Genomic DNA, 21,663 nt, shown 5'->3' with positions numbered 1-21,663 from the left:
AATCTAATAAGATGTGCAATACTTCTACCCTGCAACACCACTGAAAGAAATTAGAATTTACTAAATGGAGGGATATACCATTTTTATTGACTGGAAGACTCAATATACTGAAGATATCAGTTTCCCTAATGCTGACCTAGAAATTCCATGAAATCATAGTCAAAATCCCAGCAGGCTTTTTGAAGAAAATTCACAAGGTGATTCTAAAATTTATACAGAAATGCAGAAGAATTAGAATAGCCAGGGCATTCTTGAAGAAAAAAAAACAAAAAACAAAAAAACCCCACCATTGATCCATAACTGACATGTGGTTGGTGCAAAGATAAAGAGACCAACAGAACAGAAGTGAGAAACAGATCTACACATATAGTCACCTTACTTAAAACAACCTATATTCAATGGGTAAAAATAGTATTTCCAACAAATGGTACTGAATCAATTGAATATTACATGAACAAAAATGAACCTTGACTGCTAGACTCAGATCATTCACAAATTTAATTTGCAACGGATAATGGATAAAAACTTTTAGAAGAAAATACAAGCATATTTTCATGAACTTGATATAACAAACTATTTTTTAAACAACATACAGAAAGAAAAACATGATCAATAAATTGGACTTCATTTCAATTAGAAACTGTTCATATAAAGATGTTCAGATAAAGATATAAAATAAGAACAATTTTCAAAATGAGAGAAAACAGCACAGTGAAGAAAACAATTAAAACTAAAAAGCAACTTATGGAATGGGAGAAGATATTTGCAAATGACATATCTGGTAAAGAATTAGTGTCCAAAATACATAAAGAACTTATAAAACTGAACACCCAAAAACATATAATCTAATTAAAAAATGGGCAGAAGACAAGCACATACATTTCTCCAAAGGAGATATACAGATGGCAAACAAACACATGAAAAGATGTTCAACATCACTCATCATCAGGGAAATACAAATCAAAACCATAATCTCACACCTGTCAGAATGGCTAAAATCAACAACACAAGAAATAATAGGAGTTGGAAAGGATGTGGGAAAAAAGATACCCTCTTGTACTACTAATGGGAATGAAAACTAATACAGCCATTGTGGAAAACAGTACGGAAGTTGCTCAAAAAGTTATAAATGCAACTACCCTATGATCCAGCAGTCACACTACTGGGTATTTACCCAAAGAATACAAAAACACTAAATCAAATGCTGCTATACACATACACCCTGATGTTTATAGCAGCTCTACTTGCAACAGTCAAGATCTGGAAGCAGCCCAAGTGTCCACTGATGAATGGCTAAAGATGTGTGTGTGTGTGTGTGTATGTGCGTGTGTGTGAGAGATGGAACATTACAGAGATGGATGTATAATAATGGAATATTACAGAGATGTAATAGAATATACTAGAGAGTATTAATGCTAAGGAAGATAAGTTAGAGAGAAAAATAACATATGATTTCACTCATATGTGGAATTTAAGAAACAAAACAAATGAGCAAGGGAGAAAAAGAGAGCGAGAGAGAAAGACAAACCAAGAAACAGACTCTTAAATATAGAGAACACACTGATGGTTACCAGAGGCGAGGTGGGTGGAGGGATGGGTTAAATAGGTGATGGGGATTAAGGAGTGTACTTGTAATGAGCACTGGGTATTATATGGAATTGTGGAATCACATTGTACACCTGAAACTAATGTAACACTGTATGTTAACTGGGATTAAAATAAAAGCTTAAAAATGGTCGAAAATATTACATAGGCAACAATAGATTTATATCTAGAATGTATAAAGAACTCCTACAAATCAATAATAAAAAAGAAAACCCAATGTAAAAATGGACAAAAATAGGGCGCCAGATCTGTATCTATATCTTGACTGTAGTGGTGCTTACACAAATTTGTCAAAATTCATCTGTCTATACAATTAAAATAAGTGAATCTTATTTTATGTGAATTATACCTCAAATGACACCCCTTCAAGAAAGCCTTCCAGGACTATCAGAATGATTGGCACCATTATCTCCTATGTCCTAGGTGCCCTTTCTTCACAGCATCTGCTACAATTGTCATTTAAAATGTTTGTGTACAGGGGGCGCCAGGGTGTTTTGGTCTGTTAAGCATCTGCCTTCCATCTGCCTTTGGCTCAGGTCATGATTCCAGGGTCCTGGGATGGAGACCCCCATCAGGCTCCCTGCCCAGCAGGGAGTCTGCTTCTTCCTCTGCCCCTCCCCTGACTAGTTCTCTCAATCTCTCGCTCGCTCTCGCTCTCTCAAATAAATAAATAAAATCTTTAAAAAAAAATAGAGGTACTCAACCAACAGTCACTAAATGAAAAAATTATTTTGAAATATAAGCAGCACTTCAAATTCAATTAGGGACCGATATTTTTGTGATAGCTTTTGCATTCTTTATTGACAAAACTGCTTATTCTCTATACTCCACATCCCCATTTAGAAGTCTATAGGACATCTCAAACTTGAAATCTACAACACTGAATCCCTGACATCTCCACCACCACTCCCTACCCAAATCCCTTTACCCGGCAGTCTCAGTTGATGGCAATTCCATCATTCTAAATGTTCTCTGAAAATCAGAGTCATCCCCTTACATGTCTCTTATTCTTATCCTCTGCCTCCCACATTCAATTTTCAGCATATCCTTTAGACTCTACCTTTAAAATATACTTACAATTTGACCATTTTTCCCACCTCCTCCTCCCTCCATGCTGATACAAACCACCATCACACCTCTCATGTTGATTACTTGCAATAGCCTCCTAACTGGATTCCCTGCTTCTATCCATGCTCCTCTATAATAAATTTTCCACACGGTTATCAGAACAAGCGTATTGTCAATTCACTCTTCTGCTCAGAATCCTCCAAGAGCTTCCAATTTCAAGGTAAAAACTAAAGTCCCTAAAATAGCTTGCAAGATAGGATTTGTCCACACGACTTCCTTACCTTATTCTGTTTTAGCCACAAACTTCATGTTGTTCCTTGAAGGAGTTAGGCACAGTTTCACTTTAGGACCTTTCCACTGCTTGTTTCCTCTGCCTAAAACATTCTTCCTCAAATCTTTGCTCAATTGTCACCTTCTCAATGAAGTCCTCCAGACCACTCTACTTCATACTGCAAACTCCGTCCCCAACATGCAGCACTCCTAATACATCTCTCCCTGCTGTTTTCCTTTTCCACAGTTCTTATCATATTCTAATAAGCTGTATGATTTAATCATTTATTATACCTGCCTTGTTTGCTAGAATGTAAAACCCAAGAGAGCAGGAATATTCATCCTTTTTGGTAACTGATGTTCCAAAAAGTACCTATTGCCTGACACAGAGCAGGCACTTAATATTTAGCAAATAAATGAACTCTCAAACTTAAATGATTTAGTATGAAATTAAAAATAATTCTGACTATAAAATTATCTTCAATGTTTCTTTAAAATATAAAAATATCACTGTAAAATATAATTTTTTGTTTAATAATCCTTCCTCTGTGTAATATCATTTGTGTAACTGTCATTAATATAGTTCCCCACAAGGAGGCACTAAAATGACACATAGGAGATGTAAAAATTATTAAGCAAAACAGGATGTGTGTGTGTGTGTGTGTATATATATATGAATGGCACTCTCAAAAGCTGACAGATGACCAATACATACACAAACGAGAGAGTCAACCAAGAATGGTCAACCAAGAATGGATCCAAAAGCATCATCATTACAATTGCCTTACTTCTTAGACCTACTGTCAGTCTTGCCAAAAATGAGCTCCATACATATCTGAAACAGTTCAGAAAGATCTTCTTGATTCCTCACTAATTCCACCAGAAATGTTAGGATGCCATCATGAGTAGCCTTGAACTGATGAACTTACCAAATGATTTTGTCAATTTAATAATCTTGAAAAATAATAATCTCATCAGCTGTGTCATCTTGTCCCTAAGCTAATATATAATTTAGTCCTACTATATAAAACCTGAGCAGTTGAACTTCCACAACTAGTAACATTTTTCCACCTATTTTCACAGCATGATCATTCTCCAAATTTCCTAAGGAGTTAGGCTCCCAAATAATTCACTTACCAACAATACTCCCCCCAGTTAGTTATAGGTTCACCGGAAATTCAACCTTTATTTTTGAAATAGCAAACACTCCCACCATAACAAATCCAACATTAGATTATCTCCACTATGAAAAACTAAGTCTACCTAACCCTAATGATGTGAATTACTAAGTAGTTGCTCCAGATCCATATAATCTTAGATAATGAAATAACTGCCTTCTTCCCAGACCAGAATTCTCTGGAATATACTTCCAAAAACACAACTAATCTACTCCTATAACATGGAGAGATAGGACTCTAAGCCTTTCTTATATTTGTAATAATACCATTAATTAAGAAACAGGAATATTTGTAACTGTTTAATCTTGAATTTATTATTTTTACATCTATACCGATCGGGCTAAATTACAGAGTAATGTGTAATTATTACAAAAACAGAAACAATGCAACTAGGAATCATTGCTAAAAACTTTATATACATACCTCCAGAAACTTTTTAAAAATGTATACACACACACACACACACACACACACACACAGAGTTTTTAAAAGGAAGGTCACAGTACTACTGTGTGATTTCTTTTATTCTACTGTACGAATTATTCTTTATCGGCATATAATTCAATCTCATTTAAAAGTGTAAAATTCAACTATATAAGCTATAAAAAAATTTTTTTTGAAGATTTTATTTATTTGGGGTGCCTGGGTGGCTCAGTTGTAAAGTGTCTGCCTTCGCTTCAGGTCATGATCCCAGGGGTCCTGGGTTCGAGCCCCACATCAGGCTCCCTGCTCAGTGGGAAGCCTGCTTCTCCCACACCCCCTGCTTGTGTTCCCTCTCTTATTGTGTCTCTCTCTGTCAAAATAAATAAAATCATTAAAAAATAAGATTTTAATTATTTGACAGAAGACAAATAGTGAGAGCAGGTACACAAGCAGGGCGAGCGAGAGAGGGAAAAGCAGGCTTCCTGCCAAGGAGGGAGCCCAATGTGAGGCTTGATCCCAGGACCACAGGATCATGACTTGAGGTGAAGGCAGACGCTTAACGACTGAGCCACCCAAAGGCCCCTAAGCTATAAAAACTTTTAACCCACCCTCAATACTGAGACTAGTTTCCTAGTTTGTTTTTGTTTTGCTAATATAAACAATGTTAAAATTAACAGTCCCATACAAATACTTTTCTGTACTCATTCTGTGCAAATTAAGAGTGAATTACATAAATTTCCAACATTTAGGTTCTTTTCTTGCCTCACCCCCCACTTTTTTTTTTACATGAAAAGGTACTCAACATCTTTAAATGTCAGGGAAATGCAAATTAAAAGTACAATGAAATATCTATAATGAAGTACCTACAATGAAGTATCTCACACTTGTGAGAATGGCTATTACCAAAAAGAAATAAGTGTTGGTGAGAATACAAAGAAAAGGGAACCCTTACACATGGTTAGTGGGAATGTGCAACCACTATGGAAAACAGCACGGAATTTCCTGAAAAAAATTAAAAGAGAACTACTGTACGACCCAGCAATTCCATCTATGGGTATTTATCTGAAGGAAATAAAGATACTCACTTGAAAAGATGCCTGTACCCCCATGTTTACTGCAGCATCATAAGTGGGGCACCTGGGAGGCTCAGTCTGTTAAGCCTCTGACTCGGTTTTGGCTCAGGTCAGGATCTCAGGGTTGTAGGATTAAGCGCCGCCTGGGACTCTCTGCTCAGCATAGAGTTTGCTTGTCCCTCTCCCTCTGCTTCCCTCCCCCCCCCCCCCCCCCCGCCAGTTAGGGTGCAACTAGAACTCTCATAACTTGCTGGTGAGAATACAAAACAGTACAGTCATCCTGGGAAAAAGTTCAGTAGCTTCATGTGGAATCCAAAATGGTCAAACACGTAAAAGCAATGAGTAGAATGGTGGTTGCCAGGGGCCAAAAAGATCTAAGACTATGCAAGCATATTGTCACTCAGAGAAATTGGGACTTATGCCCTATTTATCGGGGTCACTGTCTGATGACAATGCACTGAGGGATTCCTCAAAATACTTGCTGTAGATGTCATAAAACCTCTGGTGGCTCAGTCAGTTAAGCGTCTGCCTTCGGCTCAGGCCACAACCCCAGAGGATGGGGACCCGCTCTTTGCTCAGTGGGGAGACCACTTCTCTCTCTGTCCCCACCCCTCTTGCTTGCTCTCCCTTCTCAAAGAAATAAAATCTTGCTCTGGAGGCTACAGAGCTGTCCAAGCAGGCACAAAGCTGGGTCTCCTGGTTTCTTTCCATCAAACAGCCAAGAAGACCACTAGTCGCCCCCTCCAGAACCCACCTCAGAGCTGCAGGTGGGGGCAGCCTAGCACCTGGGCCTCTAGCGGCTCTGGCAGCAGATGTGTAAGCCAGGGCAGCCCCAGGGCAGAATGGGCAGGATCGGTTGAGAAGAGCGCCTGGGAAGCCTTCCAGCAGTGGTCCCCAGGCCCCAGGCCCATGCAGAGCAGGCTGGAAGCCTCCTGGCTCTGGCCATCACCCCTCCCCTCCAGGCCTCTCCTGGCATGTGTGGGCCCCGCACCTGAGGGGTCAAGGCACTCCCCCTTCAATATTTAGGTTCTTTTCTTTCTGAAGCCAAAGAAATGCCTCTTAGAGAAGTGAGCTTGATACATTATTTTCAATTATGACAAAGAGACAATCCTTAGGTTCCTTACTTAGTACATGTAGAAGCTACTGTCACAGATTTAATAATACAGTTCTGCCAAAAAAAATGTATATACATACACATATATACATACATGCACAGGAATATTTATATTCCTTGCAATAAGATATGACTAATCTCTTTACATATCTGGACTGAATTCGTGCTTGAATTTCATATATACTGTCCAGCAAAGAGTAAACATGATTTTTCCTAGGATTCTGAAAAGACATGATAGGCAATAATATTGGTAAATATTCCCTGTAATATACTAATCCAGAGAAATGTACCCCCAAAAATCGATTCTCTACAAAATACAGGGTTACCTCCACTGTGAAACTTTTTGTAATACTCAACAGCAGAACTAGTCACTTCTTCTACTACGTAAAATGTACTTTGAACGTCCAGTACTTTTAAAATAACATGTATTACACTGTACTCTTACCATCTGTTGTCTTTAATTTAAAGAACTTTAGGCATATAGAAAGTTTTATTTTATATTTCTAATAGAGTAAAATCAGTATCTTCCTTATAGTTTCCTCCTCTGTTTTCATTCTCAAGGAAGTCTTCCATACCTCAAAATCAGATAAATAATTGATGCCTTAATCTATCTTAAATCTCATACAAACACAGACTTTAAGACATTTCATCACTTGTGGTCTTGCTTTTGTTTTTAATACCAGAAATGTTTTAATTAGACACCTCTCATTGTGCAGCACCATACTATGTACAAGAGGAAGACTTCGAAAGTAACTGTGAATAAATCACAGATGACTACTACATTTCTGACTTAGAAAACTCAGGGTTTATACAACTCACTGGAGATAGGAAATATAAAATTCAGCCTTGTCGGCTTTTTTTCTTCTAACAGCAAAGAAACAACAGAGGGAGAGCTGAGGGAAATGGTGTCCTGCCCACATGGTGCTGAGAGACCTGTGGAATATCCAAACGAATATGTCTACTGGAAGCTGGATTCATGTTTCACACTCAGCCAAGAAGATACACATTTGGGAGTCACTGAGTATAGGTGGAATCTGAAGTCAGGAATATAAGAAAGCAGGAGTATGGATGAAATTTCCCAGAAAGAGTGTATGTGGTAAAAGGATGTTCAAGAACAGAACATGAGCAACTGATGGGCACGTTAAAGATAAGAAGCTGAACAGCTAGAAAAGTAAAAAGAAAACTACCAGAGAAGTCAAACAACAAAGTTTCAAAGGAGGAAAAAAGTTAACATCATACTGACTAAAAATACATACTATCGGGTGCCTGGGTGGCTCAGTGGGTTAAAGCCTCTGCCTTCAGCTCAGGTCATGATCTCGGGGTCCTGGGATCTAGGCCTGCATCAGGCTCTCTGCTCAGCAGGGAGCCTACTTCCTCCTCTCTCTCTCTGCCTGCCTCTCTGCCTACTTGTGATCTCTGTCAAATAAATAAATAAAATCTTAAAAAAAATACGTATTATCATGTTTATCAAACACTCAGAACTTAAAAATTCTTAAAATGATGCCAATATTTAGGAAAGTTCTTTCCATACTTCTAAGAATGTAAACACTTTCATTTTTATAAAAAATGTAATTTAAAAAACACAACAGTGGATGGCAAGGTTCCACCTGCACAGAAAAGGGGAAAGTATGTATTTATAGTGGGTCTTATTTGCATAATCTAAAACAGAGATGGAAGTGGGGTTCCCTATGACCTTTTGTAGTTTCTGATGTTCTAACCATATCAAAGTACTACCTATGTTGAATGTGAAGGTAAAATTTATAAATGAAATCTACTCTGCTAATCTGTAAGATGTTCCACAGCTCTAAGCATGTTTTCTTTCACTTCAGGGGGATCAAATCTGTAAGCAGTGAATTCTGTAATACCAAATTTTAGTCAATGATTTACCTTAACAGATGCTTTATCAGCACTGAATCTAAAGACTACGCATATACATTAAAAAATACATATGTAAAAAAAATAAAGACCACATGTTATTACTGTTACTAAATCTTGTGTAATGAAAGGCTAATCAAGTGCTGCCAAGGGTTGCTGAGAACACTGTGTGTGCATCACCAAAAAAATGCAACTTAGGAAATACAAAACATAAGACTACTGTACTTCCTCTAAATCAATTTTTATTAATAGCCCAGGCTTTGCTAATAAGCAAAAATTATCTTCAATAAGCTCAAAATTCAAGAAGTATTATCTAATTAAACTGGGGAATTTTTCAACTTTTTTTCTTCGGAATTCAAAAAAAACTTAATACTCAATGAATTAAGTGAAAAGCAGGATAAGCAATTCCTATTAGCCTTCAACCTTCCTTTGAAATTAAGAGACAATCTCAGGAAATGTCACTGTCAATCAAGTCTCCAAACTCTCTCCCTTACCCTTCATATGTATTTAGTAATTGAGTCCTGCTAGTCTTACTTCAAATACTCCTGAACAGGACTTCTCGTTTTCTTTATACTTTCTAATTATGTACTGCCATCATCTTCATTACCATCAGTATTTCCTATGTACATCCTCCATGCTGGACACCATGAATTGTTTTATTTAATCCTCATAATGACATTATAGAATAAGTATTATCTTTCCCATATTATAAAAATGATTCATGGTACACAACATCAAATGACATTGCTAGTACCAAAACAGCATTACTTCTTTAATTTACATATCCTCAGAATATCACTGAATACTTCATTTAAAAAGCACGGAAATATAAGGTCTTCAATTCCTAGACACCCATTAGAATCACCTGAGAAGCTTTTAAAATATCCAGCCAAGGTAGAGAAACACTGGACTGATTTTTTTTAGGTTTTTTCCAAGTTTTTTCCAGCTCTAAAATTTTTAATTCTGTTTACTATTTCCAGATTGTATGTCTTCAGATGAACAACAACAGAAAGACTCTTTACTCCCCAAGTTTTTCCCAAATAGAAATTAAATTAGTAAAAACTTTTCTTGGGGGGACACCACGGTGGCTCAGTTGGTTAAGCGTCATGTTCTCAGTGTTCTGGTATCAAGTCCCCAATGTCTTGGTATCAAACCCCCAGTCTGGCTCCCTGTTCACTGGGGAGTGTGCTTTCCCTCTGCCCCTTCCCCCTACTAGCACACTCTGTCTCTCTATCAAATAAATAAATAATCTTAAAAAAAAAAAAAAAAAACATTTATCTTGGGGCACCTGGTTGGTGCAGTCGGTTGAGTGTCCAACTCCTGGTTTTGGCTCAGGTCAAGGTCTCAATGTCGTGAGATCCGAGTCCTGTGTTCAGCATGGAGTCTGCTTGAGACTCTCTCTCCCTCTCCCTCTGCCCCTCCCACTCATGCACATGTGTGCTCACTTGCTCTTTCCCTCTAAAAGTAATAAATAAATCTTTTTTAAAAAATAAATAAATAAAAACTTTTTAAATTTAAACTGTTCTCTCATAATTCTTTCCTAAATCAATGGGATCTAACATTTTGTATACACACTAATACTACCAGATGACAAAAATATGTGAACAGTAACTATTATTTGGCTAAAACTTAAAAATGTAATTTCTTCAATGTATGTTTGAGAAGGAAAGACTTACACATAACATAGTCATATTTTCTAATGGCAAAATGTTCCTAGTTTATATATGAAAATAATTATGTCAATGGTTTATGCTATTTCAGAAAGTAATACCAATGCTGAAAACTACTATTCAAATGATCTTCCAAGGTTTACCAAGATAAAAAGGGTCCCATGTGCATATACCAAAGGAGCTAAAGTAGTGTACATTTTCTTTTCTTTTCTTTTTTTAATTTATGTGAGAGAGAGAGGCAGTGAGAAAGGGAACACAAGCGGAGGCAGTGGGAGAGGGAGAAGCAGGCTTCCCACTGAGCAGGGAGCCCAATGTGGGACCCGAGGACCCCAGGGAGCCCAACGTGGGACCCAAGGACCCCAGGACCTGAGCTGAAGGCAGATGCTTAATGACTGAGACACCCAGGAGCCCCTAGTGCACATTTCCAATTATGTCAGCTTTTTATAACTATTTGGTCTCTTTGCTGGTTGTACTTCTTGTATGTATGCCTGCCTATAGACCATACTTCCCCGTTTCTGATTTACTGCGTCCTAGCTACAGGCTTAAAATAAAGAAACAAACTTGCTAAAATATGTATAAGGTTAAAAATATAATGAACTTATAATGTTTTTGAACTAAGAATACATAGGGCCCAAACAAAAAAATAAAATAAAATGCCTAAGTGTTAGTGCACTAGCTTTGTAAGTTATTTTTTCCTTACAGATCGTTTTCCATCTATTCCTGGTTTTTGAATTCTTGACTTTGTTTCAAATAGGAGAAGCTTGCTAGATGTAGCCTAGTTCCAGACACATGAAATAGTATTTAAATACCTAATTCCACTTTGGGGGGGGGGGGGGACATGAAACAAACTGAAAGTTAAACCTACATATAATCCTATTTCCAATTCTCACAACTAGTTAAATGAAGGGAAAAACTCCATTCTGGAAAACTTTTTTAACCCAAAACATACAGTTCATTTTCAGGATCAAAATTCCTCAAACTGTACTTACTAACTAGCATGCTGTCCCTTCTGGCAGATCGGCTGTATTCATTATGTACTGATACTCTAGTTTTCCCAAATCTACCTTCCTCCCTCTTTTACCTCCAACCCAACTGCTTTCCTTCTAGCTGATTCTTTTCCCTCTCTAAAGCCCCACTTTTCTTTACTGGCTCAATTCTCTCTTATTCCTCCTACTGTAAGGATATATTTATTCCTATTTTTTCAAAAACTCCTCCTCCTTTAATTCAACGTCTCAAGCAACTTGACCTCCAAAAGGCATTTTCATTTTTAAATGAAAATCTGGCCATGTATTCTAAATTAAACCTTGACCAACATTAGGAGGCAAAAATTTTATTTCAAAATATACAAGTGGCAGCTTTTATATTCATTAGTAAAATATGATGTAAAATGGTGACCCCATATTAAAAAGGTGAAATAATGGTAAATGGGTAGTAATGAAATGTATCTCTTTCCTTTATAAGATGGTTCTTAACCACGATGGAAGTACTACCTTCCCTGAATAAGTGGTAATAATTTTTACTATCCTACTTAATCTACAGGGAAAAATGTAAATTCTATAAAAAACAAATGCAAAAAACTCAGAAGTTTGTAACATAACGGGTGAGAACAGAATAGTAAATTCTAAGAGGTTTTGTTGTACCAAAATGAATTTCTATGATAAGCTCAATTTTATCACATTGGCATCTCAAGAATTACTACCTTCCTGAAGACGGGCAAGAGGAATGAGCAACTAAATCTCAAGATACATGATCTGACCAAACATTTTTTGTACTCCACATAAAAGCTAGAGAGAATATGAGACATATTTGAGAGGCTATACTGTTTGAGGCTTTAAGACATTTCTACATTTTATGGAGACAGTATTTCAAAACAAGACAAACTGAAAAAAATCCAGTTTGCACTGTATCATAAGTTACACAAAGAATTTCAATTGGTTAGCTAGAAGGGATACATAATCAACAGAGGACATTTTGCAAAGTACCACTTCCCAACTACCCACATGATTCTAAATAAGACTACCTAAAGGGAAATGACCCCCTTTCCACCCTCAATGCCCTGAGACTTGAATCCCTGCCATAATTAGTTGTTACTGATGAGAACATGTTGGGAATCTGTTATATCTTCAGATGTGCTAGAACAGGGAAACTAGGATAAGACTCAATTACAGGTCACCGTGGTAATGATAAAATTCTTTTTTTTTAAAGACTTTATTTATCTATTTGACAGGGGGGTGGGAAGAGAGAGAGAAAGAGAGATCACAAGCAGGCATAGAGGCAGGCAGAGAGAAAGAGGGAGGCAGGCTCCCCGCCAAGCAAAAATCATGATGCAGGGCTCGATCTCAGGACCCTGAGATCATGACCTGAGCAGAAGGCAGAGGCTTTACTCACTGAGCCACCCAGGAGCCCTGATAAGCTAAATTCTTAACCTACCACTCTAACCTATACTTTAGTCCCCAAACTATAAGCGGACCCAGTCATATAATGTTTTTTAAAAATTAACACCTAAGTACAAGAATAATGCTAGACCAAGAAAACAACCAAAAATGATTAAGGCATTCATTTCCATAACAACTTAAGAGAACAATCAAGACATTGCAGGTTTTAAAATTCAGATTCAAACTCTATGAAGACCTACTAACTTCTACCTGGATACACCAACTTAAGAGCAAATTGGTCAGGATTTTATTTTCTTTTCATCCTAGTAGTAACAAGACATGATAGCATAATGCACAAACTGCTTTCAGTAAGGCAAGTGTTCAAATCCCATGCTTACCATTTACCAATTATGAGTCCCTAAGCATGTTAATTAACCTATCTGAGACTCTATTTCCTCACCTATAGAATGAGCTAATATCTTAAAGGCTTTTGAGGATGAAATACTGAAGGGAGTCAATGCATAGTAGTCATTCTGCAAGTGTCTGTTCTCTCATCAAAGAAGAGTTTTATGTGAGAATCCAAAGTAACTAATATTCTCTTAGTTATTCCATGGACAGCAAAACAGAATACAATTCTAACATTTAAAAGAATCATCTAAGGTAATGGCAAACTAGGACATTCAAACAATTCTTCACTGAGGACAACCAAAAAAGTGCAACGAATATTTTGAAAATATGTTTAAAGATATGGAAGAGCAGACAAAAGGGTAAAAAATGATCAGGCCAAGTTCAGAAGAAAGAAAATCCAGAGAGGTGGGCCCAAACCTGGGGGGTGGGGAGGCAGGTAATATTTGCTATGGACATGTTAGCCAGTCTATAAAGCCAGCGGATAACTTCTCGAAACTGATAAAAGACATCAATTCACAGATTTCAGCAATCTCAACATACACTAAAGAGGATAAATCAAAGAACTCCACACATATGGAGAATACAGCAAGATTTCAGGAAAAGACTTCAGAAAGCAAAAAACAGATTACCATCAAAATAGTAATACCAACAACTATATATTCTAATAGATACAAGCTAGAAATCTGTCCTGGCAAAAATACTGTGTAACGACAATGGTGAAATTGAGACATTTTCAGATCACCAAACAACGAACAAACCTGTCCTAAAGAAAACACTAAAATATATTCTTAAGGGAGTGAAAAGAAAATGATCTGAGAAAAAATGCTATAAGTGAAGAGAGAAATTAAAAGCATCAGAAATGGTAACAACGATGATAACTCTAACAAGTATTAACTGAAAAAATCATTTGTAGGTGCCTGGGTAGCTCAGTCAGTTAAGCATCTGCCTTCAGCTCAGGTCATGATCGCAGGGTCCTGGGATGGAGCCCCACATCTCCCTCTCCCGCTTGCCCTGCTTGTGTTCCCTCTCTTGCTGTATCTCTCTCTCTCTGTCAAATAAATAAAATCTTAAAAATCATTTGTGAGTAAACATGTAAAGATTTAAAATGCATGACAATAAATGAGTCATTGAGGAATGAATAGAAATAAAAGTATCCAAGGGTCCATGAATGGTCTGAGATGCATATTACAAACAGTATAGTAACCACTGAAAGAATATTAATTTTTAAGTACAAAATTTCCAAACTAGAAGAGAAAAAAAGGAATAAAAAAATTAAGAGAAGGCAAAAAAGAACAGAAGGAATGTACAACAGATGAGACAAACAGAAAGTACACTGCATGATGATAACTTTAAACTCAGACACATGAGTGATTACATTCAATATTCCAATTAAAAGACTGCTACACTAGATTTTTTAAAAAATCTACATGCCGTTCATATCTCTAACATGAGGGAATGAAAGGGTGACTATAGCATGCAAACACTAAAGAAGACCAACTGAGTTACTCTAATATCAGGTAAGTAAACATTATGACCAAATGCATTATTACACATAGAGAGGAGTATACTTCATAAATGACAATGTTACAAAAAACCAGAGCAGTAATATTCTAAAATATGTATGTACTTACTAACAATGCCTCAAAATGTGATATTAAGCAAAAACTTGGAAAAGTTACAAGGAAAAAGAAACAATCCCTATATTTTAAATATACATCTCTCAATAACCAATAGAACAAACAAAGCATCAGAATGGTTAATAAACACCAGTAAAACTACAGGGGATTCAAGCAAGATCATCACACTTGATCCAATAAACATATATAGGCATTCAGGTGCTAAAGAATACATATTCTTTATAAGTATACATAGAACATCAGTAAAAAGTGACCACATGCTGCAACATAAAACAAATCTCCAAGAATTCCAGAGAACTAAATCATATAAAATGTTATGTAACCACATGCAATAAAGGCAGAAAACATTAATAAAAAAATGACAAAATTTCCATATGTTTGGAAACTAAAAAGTGTGCTTATCAACCCATGTATAAAGAAAATTTAACACTGGAAATTAGAAAATATTTGGAACTGAATAAATATGAATATACTACATATCAGAATTGTGACTAGGGAGAAATTTATTCCCTTAAATGCATATATTAGCATTAAAAAATGAAAACTGATAAAGTAGGCATTCATCTCAAAATTCAGAAAAAGAACAGCAAACATAACAAAAGAAAGTAAAAGGAAATAATAGAGACAAGATCAGAAGTTAATCACACTCAAAAACATGCAAAAGAACATTAGTTCACAAAATGTGGTCCTCCAGTCCAAAAGGTCAAACTACTTCCATAACAATACTTTTATGCCATGTTGGTATTTAAAACAATGGTGCAAAAGTAAGAAAGTGGGTGTAACTGCAAAAGCCTTGGCATGAATCAAGGCACCAAACTCTACAGTAAATCATTGTATTATTGATTGCCAGACTAGTAGTTAAAAAAAAAAAATCATTTCACTAAGAATGTCCTTGATGAAACAGTAAAAATTACTCAGTTAAATATTCTGGGACAAAATGAGAAAATAATAAATATATCTGTTGCATATCAAAGTATGATAAAAGTACTCTGCGACTGAGTTGCTTGCTGATCAACACAGTTTTCATGGAACACCATTTTTAATTGAAAGAACAATTGGTAGACAAACTATACTTATCCAGACTTGGGTATCTGGCAGACATTGGCTCAAAAATGAACACAGTAAGCCTGGAAAACAACTAACAGCATTTGTTGCCTATGATTAAACTTGACTTTTCAGGCAAGAATTGGGAATTTGGCAAACATATCTACTGTCTTGAGTTTGACAGCATCCCAATACTTAACTTCTAATGAGACTGGTAGCAATTTCAACAAATGTGGTTTTTGGTATCATACAATGAAATATGTCAATATTTAGGGATGTACATAACTCAATGCACTTAATTCTTTCCAAATGACCAAAGAATGTCACAAAATTATGCATGATTAGAAGATCCATCCAAAATGCAGGACAGACCAATGAACTCTAATGTACCAGAATAAGAAAAATCTATTAATATTGTTTCAGATTCCATACTTCAAATAACCTTTAGAAAAAACACTTGTTGAGATCCTCCGTACTATCAAAGAAGATTACTGTACAACATCTGGAAAGGCTATTAAAATATAGTCTTCACTTTTCCAATTCCATATCTGAGCAAAACTGGATTTTGTTCTGTTTTACCCAAAACATACTACACTAGATTGAATTCAGAAGTAGATATGAGAATACAACTGTTTTCTATTAAGTCAGACATTTAAAAGAAATTTGCAAAATTACTAAACAGTACTATTCCTTCCTCACTAAATCTGTTCTAAAAGATATAGTTATTTTTTCTTTAAAGAATGTTATTTACATTAACATGCAATGAGTTTATTATTGTTCATTCTAAATGAACTGATAAATACTTTGAAAATTTTCTCAGTCTTAATTCAAAAACTTGGGCAAACTTACAAATTTATCAATATATATAACCCATATAAAGTTCTTCAGAGTCCTCAATAAATTTTTTTTTTAAGATTTTATTTATTTGACAGAGAGAGAGCCAGCACAAGCAGGAGGAGCAGCAGGCAGAGGGAGAAGCAGGCAGAAGGAGAAGCAGTGGGGAGCCTGATGCAGGACTCAATCCCAGGACCCTGAGATCATGACCTGAGCTGAAGGCAGATGCCTAACCAACTGAACCACCCAGGCACCCCTGAGTCCTCAATAATTTTTATTTTTCCTCAATAATTTTTAAGTTTAATGTGGTTCTGAGAACAAAAAGTTTTGGAAATGCTGTCACTGTGAAAATCAAAGCCAAAAACTGATTCTTTGAAAAAACACACACACACACACACACACAAAAGGAAAAAAAAAGATAAACAACTGGCAGGAATGATCAAAAACATTTTAAAAGAGAAGGCATAAAAATAAACTATGTGAAAAATAAAAAAGAAAATATCACCACAGATTCTGAGGACATAAGAAAGATATTTCATGAACTTCATGCCAATAAATCTGAAAATTTAGTATATGCTAAAAAGCACAATTTACCAAAATAGGAAACTCACAAAATGTTATAAATTGTGCTACAACCAATAAAGAAATTGAGTTAGTAACAAGCCTTCTCACAAAGAAAACTCCAGACACAGAGAGCTTTTCTAAAGAAGTACACCAATCATTTAAGAAACAGAAATTCTATTGTACAAACTATTCCAGGTAAGAAAAACTAGAATTCTCCAGCTCATTTTATAAAACAAACATAACCTCAAAATAAAACTCAGACGAAAGCATTATAAGAAGGGAAAAATTAAAGGTCAATTACACCCAAGAACAAGGACATAAAAATCTTGATCAAAATTTTAACAAACTGAATACAGCAATTTTTTAAAGAGACCACGACCAAACCAAACCAAAGACCCTCACCAAGTGGGTCATGAAAAAGTAGGTTAATTACAAGAATGCAAGATGGATTGCACATTAAAAAGTAAATCAATGTAATTCACATTAACAGATTAAAAAAGAAAAAAATTATGATCATCTCATTAGATGCAATAAAAGCATTTAATAAAATTTAACATCCATTCAAGATATAAACTCTTATTTAGCAAAACAGAAACAGAAGGGAACTTCCTTAATCTGATAAAAGGCATCTACAAAAAACTATAGCAAACATCATACTTATTAACGGTCAAACAGTGAAAGCTTTCCCTTTGTGATCAGGAACAAGATAAAGATGTCCTCTATCACCACTTCTATTCAGGAATGTAGTGGAGGTCCTAGCCAGAGAAGTAAGGCAAGAGAAAGAAATAAAAGGTATAAGGATCGGCAAGAAAGAAACAAAACTCATTATTCACAAATATGTTTGTGAATACAGAAAACAGAAGGTATCTACAGGAAAATTGTTAGAAGTAAGAGTTGAAGAAGACTGTGAAATTCAGTATCAACTGAATTTCCATGTAAACAGCAAATGCAGTTAGAAATAAAACTTTGTTTAAAAAACAGACTCTTAAAATAGCCTCAAAAAATATGAAGTGCCTAGCAATAAGTCCAATGAGAGATGTACAGATCCTCTGCAAGAAAGATCATAAAACTCCACTGAAAGGTATTTACAGGATTAAATAAGTGAAAATATATGCAATGATCATGATTCGACAGACTCAATATTGTGAAGATATAAATTCTCCCCAAATTAATTTAGAGTCAAGACAATCTCAACGAAAATCAAAACAAATTATGTTGGACATGCTGATTTTTAAGACATATGGAAACGCAAAGGACCAATAGCCAAGATATTTTTGAAAAACATAAGAAGAACTTCTCTTACATCAAGATTTATAAGACAATGACAAGTGTGAAAAGACAGTGGAATTTATAACAACATACCAATGAGACAGAACAGAGATCAGACACCCACATATATATGCACATTTGATATATACAGATAGAGGTGACATGACAAAACAGAGAGAAGTTATTATTTTGTTTTTCAAATAGATAATGCTGGAACAGAAAACTATCCATATGGAAACAATGAAGCTGAACCCATTCCTCACACCATTCATAAAAATAAATTCCACCTAGCTGGTAATCAAGTTCAAAGCAATAACCACATGAAGTATTTCACAGTCAAAAAGAAATGTATTGATTATATATTCCTAGTGGGGTACATCTTAAGGACAAACATCTTATTGTTAGTGGCAAGCTTGATTGTTATACTGAAATTACTTTATATAGGCAGTAGTATGAAGCAAATAAACAACCATAATAATGTCATTAAGGTACCAAGAGTTTTAGAATAAGACAGAAGAGATTATACATGAAATGAAACCTAAGGGAAAAAACCTTTCCTGAAGGGAAACAGCACTAATTCAACACTTAATTTCTTTTTCTAAAAAATGTGTTTACTAGTTCTGTTCACCAAAAATACCTAGAAACAATGAAAACCCAGTAATAATGAACGCCCAAACATCCAAAATGTGGTCTCTAAATATCAATTCCCATTGAAAAAGCGCTGCCTGAAAAGAAGAGCTGAGGCAGAATAGTTCTGGGGCAGAAAATATGGTCAGCCTGACAGGTCTCTCAAATCCTGAAAGAAAAGAAGCTATACAAGAATACTTGAATCATGTCAGATGGACACAGCAGCCAAATGAACAGGCTCTCACTGACCAAAGAGGAGATAACCTGAAGTATCAAAAAAAAAAAAAAAAAAAATTCCAATGGACACATTAAAAATACAAACGTGTATGTTTAGATGACAATAATAAAAAAAAAAATCACTGGTCACCTTCACAGATTGCTAGGGGCCAACTTGTTATTCTGAAAACTGTTAAGAGGCTAGAAACTAGCCTTTAATCATGATTCTCATATAGGGACTCTCTATCTCAGAATAACCAAATACTTGATGAAAGGAGTTTTTCTTTTTTAAAAGAAGTACAGCTAATAAATATAGGAGGAACTGTAAAATTAAAGATTCATCATTCTGTGATCCAAATATGAAATAACATATCTGGCCAACAAGCATCAGTGACTGCTAAAACCATTAAATGAAAGGTTGATGGGAAATTTATAATAGAGTCATCAGGATGGTATCAACTGTGCCCATCAATCAATCTTCTTTTTTCTTTAGGTAGATTTCACACCCAACTTAGGGCTTGAACTCATAATCAAGAGTTGCATGCTCTACTGAATGAGCCAACCAGACACCCTGTCCCATTCATCAATCTTTTTTAGAAATCTAAATTTCCAGAGAGAACTGCCTTTTTTTTTTTCCTAAGATTTTATTTATTTATGGGGCACCTGGGTGGCTCAGTGAGTTAAGCATCTGCCTTTGGTTCAGGTCATGATCCCGGGGTCCTGGGATGGAGCCTCACATCAGGCTCTCTGCTCGGCAGGGAGCCTGCTTCCCCTTCTCTCTCTTTGTCTCCTCTCTGCCTACTTGTGATTTCTGTCTGTCAAATAAATAAATAAAATCTTAAAAAAAAAGAAGATTTTATTTACTTCTTTGACAGAGAGGGAGATGACAAGTAGGCAGGCAGAGAGAAAGGGCGAAGCAGGCTCCCTGCTGAGCAGAGAGCCCAATGGGGCTCCATCCCAAGACCCTGAGATCATGACCTGAATGAAAGGCAGAGGCTTAACCCACTCAACCACCCAGGTACCCCACCATTCATCAATCTTAACATTACTAAAAATGCAACAACCAAAATGACCCCCCTGTTGTGATACATACAACAGGCAATACAGCACCACCAATGAAATATTCTTTTTTTTTTTTAAGTGGAGCTCAACACAGTCATTAAACTCACAACCCTGAGATCATGATCTGAGCTGAGATCAAGAGTCAGACACTCAACCAAATGTGCCACCCAGGTGCCCCTCAATTAAATATTCTTTTTTTTTTAAGATTTATTTATTTATTTGACTGACAGAGATCACAAGTAGACAGAGAGACAGGCAGAGAGAGAGGAGGAAGCAGGCTCCCCACTGAGCGGAGAGCCCGATGTGGGGCTCAATCCCAGGACCCTGGGATCATGACCCAAGCCGAAGGCAGAGGCTTTAACCCACTGAGCACCCAGCCGTCCCTCAATTAAATATTCTTAACACAAAACTGAATCTAACTCTCATCAAGCTTCTCTAACTAATTATCAGTTTATAGGAAATAAGAGATAAAATGGAAAAATACGTTAAAGGACCATGAGAATACACTTAGCCAAATCCAGAATATATGATACCCAAGTTCTTCAACAAATAAATGGAGAATAAAAAAGATTAACTGATACAGATTCAAAGAAACTTAAAACACATATCAACCAATGCAACATGTGGACCTTGTCTGGATTCTGCAGCAAAAAATCATTTAAACATTTGGGTGATTTAAGACAATCAGTGAAAACTGAAGATAGCCTGGGTATAATAAAGACATTAAGAAACTCTGGTTACTCTTGTTGGGTGGAATACTGCTGCTTCTCTGCTAGAGATGCGTACTGAAGTATTTACCAGGGCAAGTATATGATGCCTGGGATTTGCTTTGAAATACTAAATGCTTATTCATAAATCATATGTGCAATTACAAATTAAAATAAATAAGTAGGCAGGTGGGTGAATATGTGGGTGAATGGATGAATGGATATAACTTCTTCAGGAAGGGAAACAATTCTAGGTGAATCGACTCAAATTAAATATGAAAACAAAACAATGAAGGTTTTAGATCATATAGAAGAATACCCTAATGTTCTCAGAAGGCAGAATTTACTAAACAAAACTTCAAAATCACTAAACAAAAATGTGTTATCCTGTACATAACTCTATATAAGATTTCGTCTACTTCACACTATTTTAAAGGTACTTACTGCTGGTAAAAGAGACTGCATATTTTGATTAGAATCTGCTATTGTAGCAAGGTAGACCAAATTCGTATGCAACATCTGCTGATACCTGTTAAAACAAAACAAATACCAATATTAAAAATAATTTTCTTCCTACTGCTTAAATAGAAATAGCATTCTAATTATTTCTCAAGTTTAATAAAAGATTTGTTACCTGAACATCA

At 35.9% G+C, this 21,663-nt stretch overlaps 1 protein-coding gene across 2 annotated transcripts in view; it reads right to left on the bottom strand.

Moving 5' to 3' along the window:
• Window positions 1–21,663, bottom strand: part of SS18 (SS18 subunit of BAF chromatin remodeling complex) — a 95,308-nt gene that overhangs the window by 57,860 nt on the left and 15,785 nt on the right. For both annotated transcript variants that reach the window (XM_080821775.1, XM_080821776.1), the window contains exon 3: window positions 21,464–21,548. In XM_080821775.1, coding sequence (XP_080677901.1) covers window positions 21,464–21,548 — 85 coding nt within the window. The remainder of the gene's footprint in view (window positions 1–21,463; window positions 21,549–21,663) is intronic.

Source organism: Martes martes, assembly GCF_963455335.1.
Source record: "Martes martes genome assembly, chromosome: 13".
Taxonomy (NCBI): Eukaryota; Metazoa; Chordata; class Mammalia; order Carnivora; family Mustelidae; genus Martes; species Martes martes.
This window is presented reverse-complemented; position numbering and strand designations above follow the sequence as displayed.